Genomic DNA, 14,721 nt, shown 5'->3' with positions numbered 1-14,721 from the left:
TTTCCTGTACTACAGCAGTGCAATATACCTGGTCTTGAAGTCTTCAACACTTCAACCCCAACTAATTCAGGACACTGCAGCACATCATATATATAGTCATATATAAAGTACAGCATTCTGCACAGCCAACCCATGCACACGAGTGACGTCAAGGTAAACTGTAGCATTTTAGACTTTTGGCCCAAGATTTTCAAAGACAGAAGCCTAAAGCTAGGCTCCTAAATCCTGCTTTAAGCACCTCAATAAATGGACTGTGCTAGGCACTCAGAGAAAGTGCTGAGCACGCCTTGGACAACTGGTATCATTAGGAACAAATGACTGCTCAGCGCTCTTGAAATTCTGGCCATTTGGTTAGGTACCTAGGTATGGATTAAGAAATCTAACTTCAGGCTCCTACTTCTGACAGTCTTACTCCCACTATATTTTTGAAATGGTGCCTCTGATTCATTGTTTTACATTTTGTGAATAAAATGTGCATCAGTAACAATAACAACAACCCTCCCTCCCCACTAATTATTTAAAAATGAAAATGACTTTCATTTGATATCAGCCTTGTTGTGCCCCAGGATATTCTGAACCTTAATACTTTATACAGTGAAGATTAAATGCCTCTAAAGAAGCTTAGGTAGCCTAGTTAGCGGCTCATAAGCCTGATTAATGAAGAACTTGGAGTGATTTCCCTAGAGATCCAAGCAAGTGCACTTCAGTACCTAGCCCTTTCTTTAAGATGTAACAGAAGGTGCATTACAGATATGAGTCTCTTTATAATATCTGGTTTCTCCCTCTCATTCTGGAAACTGGTGTACAATGGCTCTTGACAACTGTGTGTTAGAAGGTGTTGTAACATGAAGACTTATAGCCAGAAATTGTGTGGTTGCTGGGATGAGCTATATATATATATATATATATTTTAATCAGAAGGGCTTTAATAAGAAGAATGACAAATATTGATGTGGCTCAGTAACAGCGCACTGACAGGTTGAAATAGCACAAACATGGAAGCTGTCATGAAAATACTCACCACAGGCAGAGACAAATGCACAACTGCAGTCTGTGTGGCAGTTCTTGTATTGCAAACTCTTAAAGGGAACAGGCAACTAATTGCTTAGAAAGGAACTGATACCGCACTAGGTTTGGCTACTCTGTAATTAAACTGCAGTTGTTGGCTTCTAGAATATTAATAACTGCTGTGGTCATTATGTAGCACACTTGGATAGCGTTAAAACCATGCTTCTTCTGAAAGTCTCTCTCTCTATATATAGGTGAGCTCACTTTAAGCTAGTAATGCCTGCCTTTGAAGTGGAATTGCTGGATTCAGGTGCTTATCACCTTGGAGCCAAGTTCAAATATCAGTGCAATCTGCAGAGATGAAAAGTCATTCCCATCTGACAGCGAGATTTAATTGCTCATCTGAAATAAGCTGCTGGCTTCCCCCGACTTTTTAGAGGAGGTGTCTGCTTCATGAAAACTGCCCTGACAAGGCCCCTTTATTGTTCACCTCAGCAGAAAGGTCAAGGATTAAAAGGGCCATGGGAACCCAGGCTGGATGGAGGAGTTTTGCTGCCTTAGACAAACCTAAAACCATAAATTCTATCTGCAGTCCCCCTTACAAACAATTACCATGCCTTTTGTTGCCCCTAACACTTTCCTGCCCTGTGTGACCAGGTGTTTCACCTTCTATGCTAGAGATGGAAAATGAAACTCCCTGCTCAGCCTTAAATTAGATGTGGTCTTTTCAGATTGGAGTGAAGAGATATTGCAGACGTTATGCAGGGGCTGCACAGGGAAATTTGTATTGGTGTTGCCCATGCAGAACCTGTTCTGTGGATAAAGAAAACATTTCAGACTCTAGCACCTTCCACATGCACTAAATTATTTTTAAAATTAACAAAATATGGCCATTTTGAGGCAGATTAGATTTTTCAGAATTATAGAAATTAGAGGCTCAATTTTCAAATTTTGAGGCCAAAAGACACTTAAATCCCTTTTGTAGGCATGTGACGGGGAATGCATGCCCTGCATCCGACTGCGGGGGTTAACCCCTCACTGTGGGCTGAGGAAGCCACACCCCCACGGCTCTATTAGGCATGCTCAAAGTGCAACACCAGTATAAGAGGGAGCAGCGTGGCTCAGTCTGCGTGGACTGCTGTAGGGGAAGGAGTTATGCTACTGGCCCCTTGTTGAAGGGCTGTGGCCACTTCATGATGCGGAGGCTAGCCAGCTGAGAGCAACCCTCAAGCCCCAGGTGCTGGATGCGACTGAGGGAGAAGGAACTAGGAAGCCATAAGAAGCGGTTAGCAGGTAACCCTGGAAGTCTTTGTGGGGAGCTGGTTGGACAACTGGAGGCTAGCTTGGTGTGCTACGGCTGGATCTCTGCTCTGCTGTGCTGGTGGCAGGCAATCCTGCCACTGAGGGGGCCCTGGATTGGGACCCAGTGGTGAGGGAGGACCTGGGTCCCCCATCCTGGCTTCTGCCCCCCCCACTGAGGTGGCACCCCATCCTAACAGTGACTGACTCTGGCAGCTAGGCCACACAGCCCTGAGCCTGTGGGTGTACAGTTGTGACTGTGGGCCTGACCCGTGACAAGGCACCTAACACTTAGTTTGGTGCCTATACTAAAAATCCAAATTTGAAAATGGTCCCATTGGACCCTTACAGATGGAAAAGACTCTGAGTTAACTTATGTCTCCCATTTTGCAGACTGCTGTGGAATTCAGCTGGGATTTTATTTCATTATATCTACTGCCTATCTCCAAATGTCTTGGTCTATCGGTCATCCTAAACTGCTCCATCCTCAGCTACAACCTCCTAAAATGTCTGCAACATTGCTGGAAACCATAAATAATATGTATGTTAAAGCCACTCTGTTTGATTCCTTTTCTTGCATTTCAATCTCTCCTCTGAAGTCTAATTAGATTGCAAAGCACTAAAGAAGCAGTGAAATTACCTTGAAATTGAGAGTTAAAGGGCTTTTGCTGATTCATTAAAGAGGATTTGTGAGCTAGACACTGACAAATTTGCTAATGGACCTAAATGGGGTTTTTGTGGGTTACATGTCTGTAAAAAGGTTCATGCTTTTCTCTATGGAAAAAGTCCTTGTTGCTTTAAAACTTTATTTCAAAGTACAGAAATTATGAGGCAAATGAAATGGCTGTAATGTTGGTGTGAGATGTTATCAGCCATCAACTGTATAAATCAGTTTGAATGAAACAAACTGTTGTCTTTGAATTAGGAGCAGGCCAGCTAGTTGAATAGAGTCGTCTCATCCTGGTCAACTGGTGCTGGGCGGTCCCCTTCTGGATTGTGGGCATATAGGGTCAAATCCTGTAGTTTTTATGTAAGCAAAACTCACCTGAAAGATTTGTCTAGGTTAGGAATTTTTAGAAAATGCCTAAGGTGCACAAGTTCCATTAACCTGGGCTCATAACTCGAACATTTCTGAAAAATCTACCCTATGAGCCTGATCCTGAAAAGTGTGGTCATTAGGAGCTCAGGGCGCTTGGCAACCTGTTGGATCAAACTCTAAGGCCTGCAGGGTTCAGATGGCGTAAGTGAGGCACTGACTGGGAAAATTACAGAGTCTATGATAGTAAGGAATAGAGCCCTTGACACCTGACTCCCTGTCCCCTGCCTTAACCCCACGACTGCCCTGTCTCCCTGAGCGATAGGGAACCTGATACATTAGAAGAGAGCATCTAAAAAAGTTATGACATTATTGGCATTTCACAATGCAGATATCGTAATTAGATCTGAGCCCTTATTGGAACCCTGACTCTAACCTTCAGCTACTGGAACAATGAGGATTTTCTCCAGCCACATCAGAATACTGTGGTGTTAATGTGCAGGGACTTTATATTGCTCTGCAGCTGCATTCACTGGTTCTCTAGCTCTGCAAGGACATTGTTCTAGGTTTATACCAAAATAAATGACCTTATCCAGGTTCCTAAAAAAACCCTAAGCTTCCCCCACTCATCAGTCCCCATTCACCCCTGTTTATTGGCTCTATCATCATCCCCACATTTCCCTAAAATAAACTCTAGGAAACCCTGATTCGAATGTATTTCTCTTCAATCCACCCATTCAGGTGTGGGAAGGTGGGGTTAGTTTTGTTACACTCATTGCACCACCCTGTTGTCAGTCTTAAATGACTTACAGTCCTTCTGCTTCCTTGGTGACATCAACTTCTTCCTTGCTACAGGCTCTAGGAAGCTTTAATAAGGGAAAATAAGCCAAGTGTTAGCGCACACAAAGGTGACTTGCGGGGGAACAAGCTAGGGCGACCCCTCATCTTCAGTGCAGTTATGAAAAACGTTCCAAGCATGAAGGCTCCATGTGGGTTATTCTTTGCTTTGCTGATGCAGCAGCGTTTACCATCCTGTTGAATGACCATGTTCCAGACAGTAAAAAATAACAAAGTGAAAGGGCAAGTTCTTTCTACAGGCCAGTCTGGGCCAGGCTGCCAGATATGATAGTACAGAGCATCTCACATCATAAAAGGAAATTTGCAAACACTGGCAAACTGAAGCCTCTAATGTTCCCTGTCAGCAGATTGTCAACTAAAAAAAGACGATGGGGTGGGCATCTATGTAATGGAACATCTGTGAGTGCATGTCTGTGTCTGGCAGTGTTTGTGCATGCACATCTGGCTGCCATCTGTGTGTGTGTTTTGAGTGAACGCTTGGGGGGTGTGTGTGTGTGTGTGGAGGGTGTGACTGCTCAAGCATGTGCTTGGGGTGCACGAGAGTGGGCCTGTTTGTGCAAAGAACTTATCTCATCCCAAGACAATTCCAGAGAGCCTGGGCTCTTAGCACAGGAACCCTGGAATTCTTGTCTCCTATTTCCAGATGTGGCCTTTAACAGACTTTTTCAAGGAAGGCAAATCCTATACTGTCACCATCATTATTGCACTTGGAGTTTTGTGCAATGTAATATAACATGGGGGGGGGGTTGTTCTCCTTGATCCCCAGCTGGTCATCAGCTTATGCTAGGGTTGCCAACTTTCTAATCGCACAAAACTGAACACCCTAGCCCTGCCCCTTCCCTGAGGCCCCATCCCCTTCCCTGGCCCTTCCCCCAGACCCCACCCCATTTACTACATTCCCCTTCAGTCAGTGGCTTGCTCTCCCCCACCTTCACTCACTTTCACTGGGCTGGGGCAGGGAGTTGGGATGTGGGAGGGAGTGACAGCCCTAACTGGGGGTGTGGGCTCTGGGGTGGAGCCAGAAATGAGGGGTTCAGGGTGTGGGATGGGGCTCTGGGCTGGGGCAGGGATTTGGGGTGCAGTGGGGGTGAGGGCTCTGGAATGGGGCTCTGGGCTCTGGTGTGGGGCTGGGGATGAGGGGTTTGGGGTACAGGAGGGGGTCCAGGTTTTAGGGGGGCTCAGGGCTGGGGCAGGGGATTGGGGCACAGGGTTGAGGTGTGGGCTTACTTTGAGCGGCTCCCGGTCAGCTGCACAGCGGGGGTGCTAAGGCAGGCTTCCTGCCTGTCCTGGCATCGCGGACTGCACTGTGCCCTGGAAGTGGCCAGCAGCAGGTCCGGCTCCTAGGCGGAGGTGTGCAGGCTGCTCTCCCCTGCAGGCAACCCCTTCCCCTAGCTCCCATTGGCCGGAAACCAGCCAATGGGAGTGCGGAGCTGGTGCTTGGGGCGGGGCAATGCATAGAGCCCGGTGGCCACCCCACCTAGGAGCCAGACCTTTTGGCTTCTTCCGGGGCACAGCGTGCTGTCAGAATAGGTAGGGAATAGCCTGCCTTAGCCAGGCAGCACCACTCACCGGACTTTTAATGGCCCGGTCGGCAGTGCTGACCAGAGCCACCAGGGTCCCTTTTTGACTAGGTGTTCCAGTCTAAAACCAGACACTTGGTCACCCTAGCTTATGCCTTGAAGCAGATGGCTGATAAAACCATTCAGCTCTTACATAGCGCTTTGCATTGTCAAAAAACAGTAAGATTTTTTTTTTTTTTTTTTTTATAAACCTGTGTCCTGTATAGAATCAGAATTGTAGGACTGGAAGGGACCTCAAGAGGTCATCTAGTTCAGTCCCCTGCACTCATGGCAGGACTAAGTATCATTTAGACCATCCCTGACAGGTGTTTGTCTAACCTGCTCTTAAAGATCTCCAATGATGGAGATTCCACAACCTCCCTGGGCAATTTATTCCAGTGCTTGACCACCCTGACAGTTAGGAAATTTTTCCTAATGTCCAACCTAAACTGCCCTTGCTGAAATTTAAGCCCCTTGCTTTTTGTCCTATCCTCAGAGGTTAAGAAGAACAATTTTTCTCCCTCGTCCTTGTAACAACATTTACATACTTGGAAACTGTTATCATGTCCCCTTTCAGTCTTCTCTTCTCCAGATTAAACAAACTCAATTTTTCGGTCTTCCCTCATAGGTCATGTTTTCTAGACCTTTAATCATTTTCATCACTCTTCTCTGGACTTTCTCCAATTTGTCCACATCTTTCCTGAAATGTGGTGCCCAGAACTGGACACAATACTCCAGTTGGAGGCCTAATCAGCGCAGAGTAAAGCGGAAGAATTACTTCTTGTATATTACTTACAACACAATATCAGATATAGGACAGTTTGCACCTTGAATGTTCTACCCACCATAGTTCCCCCTGTGGTGGCTAATTTCAAATGACCCGTGACTCCTCATCTCAACCTATGAAGCTACTACAGAAATTAAATAGGGGCAAAAAGGTGCTGAGAATGCCAGTTCAAGTTGTGGGTGATAAAGATCTTCTTAGACATTGCAACAGGCTGGCTGGCTGGCCCATGGGCTGGAGGGCCTGAGGCTAAGCCAACCCTGATCACCGGATGAGCCACACTGGAGGGGAATCAGGTGCTCCCAGTACAAAAGGAGCAAGTAATTGAGGTGAAAAGAGGAAGCCCTGGAAACTTCAGCTACGGCTGTAGCTGTTGTAGGGAGTAAGAAGGTTCTGCAGGGCCCTGAGTCAACAGGAGAAAAAGCTCAAGAAGTAGAAAAGCGTGAGCAGAACTCCCCAGGCAGGGTGGCCTGGGAGAGACCCTGCTCAAACTGGGGAGAGAATGCAGTGGCCCCAGGTAGGAAGGCCTGTGAGGAAGAAAAGAAACATTGGGTTGTGGGGACTTATGAATGGACTTTGTTTTGTGATTGAGTTTTATTTGCTGTTTATTTTGTAGTAATGAGCCTAGTCCCCCAAGGAGGGGGACTTTGTTGATCAAGAAAAAGCCTGAAGTTAAGTTTTTGAGTAGCCTAAGAGGGGAAATCGAGGCTGGTTGCCTGTAGAGCAACCTCTGGCCACAAGGGGGCTCTGGGGAGTCAGCTGCCTGTCTTATAATACCTCAAAGATTAAAATATCTCAAGTCTTTCTTCCCTTTAAAATCTCCCTAAAATATATTAAGTGAAAGTCTGACTGCAGTGATTTGAGGGGAAAAGCTCTCATTGACTTCAGGGGGGCCTGGATTTCACCCACGGGTTTCTTTCTGAGAGAAAGAAAAGTCCCTGTGTCTGAGTTATTGAGTGGAGCTATGACACTTTATGCCCGCTGAGGATTTGCCCCATTCATTCCGTCTAAACTCTCCTAAGTTCTCGGTTCACTTTCCTGGTATAAACTTATTGATGACTCATTCTAGCCTTAATTATAACCCTGGCATTTTCAAGACTGCCAGCCAAACAAATGTTTAGTGGGATGTGTATTGTCTGCACCGCTAACGATTTTTTACAGCTCTTGCTCTGCTTTTTTATTATCTTGAAAAAGCTGAGATTCAGATTTTAGGCAGATATTAAAAAAATCTGAATGATCCTTCAGTTTCTAGGGTATGGGCGTAAAGTACTTAGCTTATCAACTGTGTCAGCATTTAGATATAACCGGGACAGATACTATGGAAAAAACACTGGCAGATAAATTAGGCACTGGTGGAAGACAGCCCAGCCTCACGTTCTTGGAGGGTTTTTTATTTATTTTCAGTGAAAATATAATAATTCTACTTTTTTTCTGGAAGTGGAAAACAATTACACAAGCATATTTTACAGTGGAACCTAATGAAAAGAATCATGCCTCCTTGGATTTAAACTCAAACTGATTTTCACAGTGTTCAAAACTGGTTTAATTTAAGAAAATATACTCTCAAAGTCAAAATGATCACTTTTCCAATTACAGTTTGACGAGATTCTAACGGGGGCTCAATATCAGTGTGAAACACGTAGTTAATAGCAATCCTAATAATTACTAGTTGGTCCTTATCACCAAAGGGACACTTATAGAGCACTGGAGTATCGCCAACCCCAAGTTTTCAAAAATCATAAGTCAGGTCCCACAAAATCATGAGACTGGCTTAGAAAAAGTGAGTTTCTAGCCCTCAGGGTTGTAGAGAACAGCTCAAAACCTGACCTGAGTTCCCCCTAAAGAAACAGGAAGGCAAATGAAAAGAACCCCACATTTGTTGTTTTTTATTAAATCTCATAATTTTTAAACAAGTCTAATAATTTGTTGAGGCCTGGCTCATGATTCCTGAACGGTTGGGGTTGGCAAACCACACCTCCTAACATTTCAAGTAGCTAATGTGGGTCACGGTGCCATTCAGGTTTGGCCCGTTCCTTCCTCATTTATGGAGGGGCAAAGGAGGGCAAACCTGAGTGGTGCTGTGACCCCCATGTGCCAGGTCACAACGTCACTTGGTTTGGGGGGCGTGCCTGGGGCAAACTGCCCTTCTTTCGAGACCAGTGGTTTTGGAACTCAAAGCTAGGGCTTCCATTATAGGAAATAGCCTACCTTGCTTGTCACCATGAAAGGTTTTCCTCCTTTCCCCCCCCTGCTGCTGGTAATAGCTCATCTTAAGTGATCACTCTCCTTACAGTGTGTATGATAAAACCCATTGTTTCATGTTCTCTGTGTGTGTATATAAATCTCCCCTTTGTATTTTCCACCAAATGCATCCGATGAAGTGAGCTGTAGCTCATGAAAGCTTATGCTCAGATAAACTTGTTAGTCTCTAAGGTGCCACAAGTCCTCCTTTTCTTTTTGTGAATACAGACTAACACGGCTGCTACTCTGAAACCTGTCATTATAGGGGAGTTTTTTTGGGGGGCCCCCTTATTACTTTTTGGGGCTACCTGCCTTTTGTCTTATGTCACACGACTGTTCAAATTAAAGTAAGCCACTTGACAGTCAGGGCCCCCCCGACTTTTTCCCCATAATTTGGGCACTGGTCAAAACGGGCTCACAGTGAGCTAGTGGGTGGGTGAACCCCTGGGTGCATTCGGGCATGCTCAAAGTGACCCCCCCCCCCCCAAGCATGGGGTGCTGTTCTTTGCACAAGCCTTGGGCTGGCCTCGTACCTCTCCCTTTGGGACAGGAAGCAAAGCCTGTTCTTAGCACAGCTGCACCACGGCTTTGCCCAGCAAGGCAGCAAGCTGGTGTGAGAAGCCATCCAGCCCACCAGATGGCATTGAAAACAGCACTTGGTGAGCTCCTTCCTGTCCACCCCAGGCAGGAAATCACCCCTGACTGCCTAGGAAGTGATTGGCCTCAGCTGGGTTGTTCCCCATGTGAGCTCTGCAGGAGCCCCCTGCACAGTGCATCCTGGCAGTGACCCAGGCTGCAAGCATGGGTAAGAAAAGCAAGAAGGAGAAGAAGGTGAAAGGGGCAGAGAAAACAGCTGCTAAGATGGAGAAAAAAGTCTCCAAGAGAGCTAAGAAGGAGGAGGTGAGTGGCGGTGTTGGGGCAGGTCAGGTAGCAGGGGATTGCTTCCCCCACCCAACAAAGCGTGCAGGCTGCTAACACAGCAAACACACACACTCTCTCTGTGCCATAGCTCCTGGTCTTGACTAACTAAAAGACTTCCTTCCCACATGGTGTTTTATTAGAGCTGCCTTCCTCTGAAGAGCTCACGCCTGCCAATCTCATCCTGCCCTGGGTGTGCGTGTGAGATGCTTAACCCTTTGGCTTGCAGATGCAATATGTATTCATTCTCCCCATGGATTTCTCTGAGGATACAGCAAGCAACACACACACAAGTGAAATTCAACACAGAACCGTCGCATTTATCCTCATTCTCTCTGGGCTCTTTTCCCTATAATGGGAGCTTCAAACAAGCCATGCCTAAGGGAAAAGTTTCTCTTGAAAGCTAAAGGCCTCTCTTGTTCATGTTATCACAGATGTCCTAGCGTGTGTTCCTCCACACAGTGTCCTGTGTTTGTGAAAGCAAGCTGTGGATATTAAGCTGTCAGTGCACTTCTTGAAAACTCTTCTTGGAAGCTGTGGCTGCCACAGACTTGACAAATTTTGCTAATCTAGCCCTTAAAGTTAAATCCCAATGGTAGCAATACTGCAAAAAAGGGGTGTTTTAAAAGACATTGCCCAGTTTAAAAAATGTATTGAGAAATGATGCATTTTACTTAGTGATGTCACAAAGAGCAATGTGCGTTTCTAAAGTCTGAAAGAATCCTGCAAATCTGAGGTTCCTAGTCCTGCAATTCGCTGCGCACAGATGGACAGCTGTGCCTATACTCTGCCTCACTGTTTTCTTGTGCCTGTGTGCAAGGTCAGCAGGCTACAGGCATACAGCAAATTGCAGGATCTGGGCCACCTGCCATGCTGTTTGTTTGCTATCTGCACTGCTCTCAGTCTAGACAATAAAAGAAGATTAGTATGTGCAGGTCCTCCTGGAGTGCTCCAAGGATTGAGCTGCAAATGCTAGGGGGAGGTTTTTTGTTTTTTTAAATGTTTCAATTTGAATTGACTAACTGGAGGAACTCAAAGAAGAGCAATAAATAAAAATAGTTTGGATCAGAAAGGCTGAGTTACAGGGTCAGATGAAAAAAAACTAGCTTTTATTTAGTTTCAATTTATGAAAGAGCTTATCCAAGACCTAAATAAGTATAACTTGGCTAAATCACAAGTAAGTAAGTGGCGTAACCTCTACAAATATTTTCAGGGTGTAAAACCCAACGAGGGAGAGAAGTTATGGGCTCTGTCTTGCAAAGTACGGCGCACTCTTATCTGATCCAGTGAAAGATGTAAGCACGTGTTTAAAGCTAAGCAAGTGGACACTCCTAATGAAGTCAGTGGGACTGTTCACATGCTTAAAGTTAAACGTGTTTAAGTGTTTCACTAGAGAGCCCTCCTTTTTCAAACAATTCAGTTGGCTTATTTGGAAGAGAGAGATGCTGGTATTGAGAGGTACAGATGGTTTTGCCCATATGGGTCTGGCCAGACTAAAGATTGGCCAGGTTGAAGATTTGCCACTTACCTGGTATTTTATAATTTGTATAATTTCTCAAATGGCAATCTCAAATCTTGACCCAAAAGTCTTTTGCCTCATCGGCTCAAAACTTAAAATATTTATTCTGTAGTGGTAATGTTTCACTTGTATGAGCAGTTGTCTTATTTGCTTGATTGGTGGCAAAAACAAGAAAGGGATTGTATGAAATGTATTTTATTTATGGTTGAACATTTCTATTGCTCTTAGAATTTGTCAAATTGATTTTTTTATTTAAAAAAAAAATTAAATTTGACTTGAGACAGTGTCGCTTTACTGCCAGCCACCCTGCTGCTACAGAATGAGAAAGTTTAAACTAATTGATTCAAGTGTCTTACTCAGGGATCGCAAGTATAGCAAAAAAAGAAAGTTGGACCAAGAAAGAATGAACAGTCAGAGAACACTTTAATCTCTCCGGTCACATGATTACAGACCTGAGAGTGGCTATCCTTCAACAAAAAAAAACGTAAAAAACAGACTCCAACGAGAGACTGCTGAATTGGAATTAATTTGCAAACTGGATACAATTAATTTAGGCTTGAATAGAGACTGGGAGTGGATGGGTCATTACATAAAGTAAAACTATTTCCCTATGTTATTTCTCCCCCCCCCCCCCCACTGTTCCTCAGAGGTTCTTGTTAACTGCTGGAAATGGCCCACTTTGATTATCACCACAAAAGGTTTTCTTCCTTTCTCCCCCTCCTTCCTGCTAGCAATTGCTCATCTTAAGTGATCGCTCTCCTACAGTGTGTATGATAAAACCCATTGTTTCATGTTCTCTGTGTGTGTATATAAATCTCCGCACTGTATTTTCCACCGAATGCATCCGATGAAGTGAGCTGTAGCTCACGAAAGCTTATGCTCAAATAAATTTGTTAGTCTCTAAGGTGCCACAAGTACTCCTTTTCCATTCCCAGTACTGTTAGGGCACATGGATGGTTATAACTTTCCAACTCTTATCTAAAGAGGAAGGGGGAGTGGGGAAGAGATTTTCTTTGACTCTTGCATAATTTGGGGGCTTTGGGGTTGTGTACTCCGTTTTTTACTTTACAGAAACTGAAGGAGAATAAAAGATAACACATGAAGTTGTCTCTCCAGATGAAGTATAAATTTGAAATAGAAAACACATTTATCTTTCTACTTGCCCAGGAGTCGGGCCAAGAAAGAACAACAGTGGGTTTTAACATCTGTCGGATTATATCTGCACATCAGTTTCACAAATGCTGAAACAGCTGCCCTGTGCTATGACTTGAGTTTCAACTACCAATTGTGCTACAGAACTGCTTACCAGTAAAGATGAAACACCTCTGTAGGGGTAGGAACTATGCACTAGCCATGGCATTGTGGTACAACCTGCTTACAAATTCAGCAATATACAGCGGTGGAGACCAGCCCTTAGTGTAGGATGAAAAAATATATGACCTTCATACCTCACAGTTTAATGAGGTGAATCTAATCAAATGTAAGGAAAATAGGAAAATCAGACTAGTGGCTAGGGTAGGTTTTCATGGTATGTTGATGACAGTATGTGTCAAAAAAAATCATGCCCGACTGACTGTTTACTTTCAGGAGGATCTTGAAGCCCTGATAGCAGAATTCCAGACATTAGATGCTAAAAAGACCCAGATAATTGAGACAGCGTGTCCCCCACCCTCACCAAGGTAAGAGATCACCTGGAACCTTGACTGTTATTATTCAGCAAGTGGTGGTATCAATGAAACTGGTTTAAGTTGTATCCTGAGAGTGGAGGATGTAGTATCAGGCTAAAATGCTTTTATGGAGAGATGAAAAATGTATAGGGTATTCAGTCCTCAGAGCATCAAAGGGACCAGCAACACCTCTCTGCTAACAGCTATTTTTTTTCTTCCCTTCAGCCTGCTAAAAAGAGCCAAAGTGGGGAATCTTATCAAAGCTGGTGGTTAGATCTGAGGGCTTTGGGTGGTATAATATAGATTAATGAAGGGGACCCTTGTGACTTGGGCTGGAAAGCTGAGGGCATGCTACCAGTAAACTTGTTATGAAAATGCCTTGTGAGATGCAAGATACAGTGGGCTAGTGGCCGGAGCACAGGACCAGTATCCTGGCACTGCAAGGTTCTAGACCTATAGCTGCCACTGATTCAGTGCCTTGAATGACACTTGACCTTTCTGTTTCTGTTTCCCCTCTGTAAGGAGGAGGTAATGATACTCGCCTACCTCAGAAAGCAGTTGGGCGGATCAGTTAACAATGAGCTTTTTTGAGGTCTGATCCCGTGAAGTGCTAGATGCTGTCAACTCCTGTTACATACAGGGTGGGGGAACCTGAAGTGAACAGCGGTATTTATGGAAGAATGGTGCAGATAACTTTAAATGAGACAGCCCAATTAGAGCCGTAGCTGTGTTTCATGATGAAGCTAATCTTTGCTCCTTATCCATCAGCATTAAAATTAAAATCATGTCAAAGTCCGTAGTAAATGACAATGTAATGTGTGTTCCTAAAATAGAAGAGGATTTCAGATTAGCCTTTCTGGAAGTTTCCAAAAAGTTAATTTCTTCAGAAAGTTTTTGGCTTGGAAATAAAAAAAAAAAAAAAATTATCAGGAACTCATAGCTATGCGGGTGATGGAGAGGCACTTTGGCCTGGAGGGGAGAAGTGCTTGCGCTTGTTAAATTATGCATCCAGAACTGTAGCGAGTAGCCTCCAAGCTGAGTTACAAATGGTTCTGTTATGTGCTGATGTCTGCCCATCTTTCTTTCTGACGCAGGCTGAACGCCTCCTTGTCTGCTCATCCCGAGAGAGACGAATTGATCCTTTTTGGAGGTGAATATTTCAATGGCCAAAAAGTAAAGTATTCTTCCATTTATCTATCCTTCCCCTCCCTCCCCCATTGCCTTGACTGTAATTTGTATGGGTTTCATCTGGAGCAAAAATTCCAAGCGGAGGTCATCAAATATACATTTTTCCCAGAATAAGAGAAAAATAGCCTTTAATTCCATGCTAATTCTGTCTCTCACCTGAGCTGAGCTGTGTTGGCAGGATCAAGGAGCACTGCGGTCCATTAAGGGGTCAGAGTGATTGCATAAGCAACAATATTGCAGGGCATCATAATTTCTCTAGACTTGATATGGACCATATTTACCCCTCATCTTTGGTTCCTGATGTACTGTGGGTTCGCCGCACTTGCCCCACCATGAAAGTGAGATGCTTCTGTTAGCCCAGAAGGGGTAAGCACTGGTGGTCCCTCAACAGTTCCTGCCTGCAAATCTTGAACTTATTTACCATATTCCTGGAGGCGGGAAGCTCCTTATGCTTCCTGGAAGCTCAAGTCTGTTTATAGTCATCGGGCTTTGATTCAATACTACCCTAGCCTGCGCTGGCTGTTAACAAGCTCCACTCACGTCAGTCATTTTCCCTTGCTTTCAGTCTGTCATAGCTGAGCACCACCATCAGCATGCCCAGACTGGGTGAGACCAATGGTCCATTTAGCCCAGTATTCTGTCTT

The 14,721-nt window shown here is 44.6% G+C and overlaps 1 protein-coding gene across 5 annotated transcripts in view; it reads left to right on the top strand.

Moving 5' to 3' along the window:
• The first annotated feature begins 2,149 nt into the window (after positions 1 to 2,149).
• Positions 2,150 to 14,721, top strand: part of KLHDC4 (kelch domain containing 4) — a 52,205-nt gene continuing 39,633 nt past the window's right edge. Inside the window, exons 1-4 of one of the 5 annotated variants that reach the window (XM_038368683.2) lie at positions 2,150 to 2,301; positions 2,701 to 2,848; positions 12,810 to 12,901; positions 13,984 to 14,039. Coding sequence is in view for 3 of the 5 variants with exons in the window: in XM_038368682.2 (XP_038224610.1) it covers positions 9,587 to 9,685; positions 12,810 to 12,901; positions 13,984 to 14,062 (270 nt within the window). In the remaining 2 variants the exon portion in view is untranslated. Of the gene's footprint in view, positions 2,302 to 2,700; positions 2,849 to 9,463; positions 9,686 to 12,809; positions 12,902 to 13,983; positions 14,063 to 14,721 lie in introns of those variants that run through there. The other 4 variants (XM_038368685.2, XM_038368682.2, XM_043494854.1 and 1 more) reach the window with 4 other exon arrangements.

The sequence above is a fragment of the Dermochelys coriacea genome, chromosome 12 (assembly GCF_009764565.3).
Source record: "Dermochelys coriacea isolate rDerCor1 chromosome 12, rDerCor1.pri.v4, whole genome shotgun sequence".
Taxonomy (NCBI): Eukaryota; Metazoa; Chordata; order Testudines; family Dermochelyidae; genus Dermochelys; species Dermochelys coriacea.
This window is presented reverse-complemented; position numbering and strand designations above follow the sequence as displayed.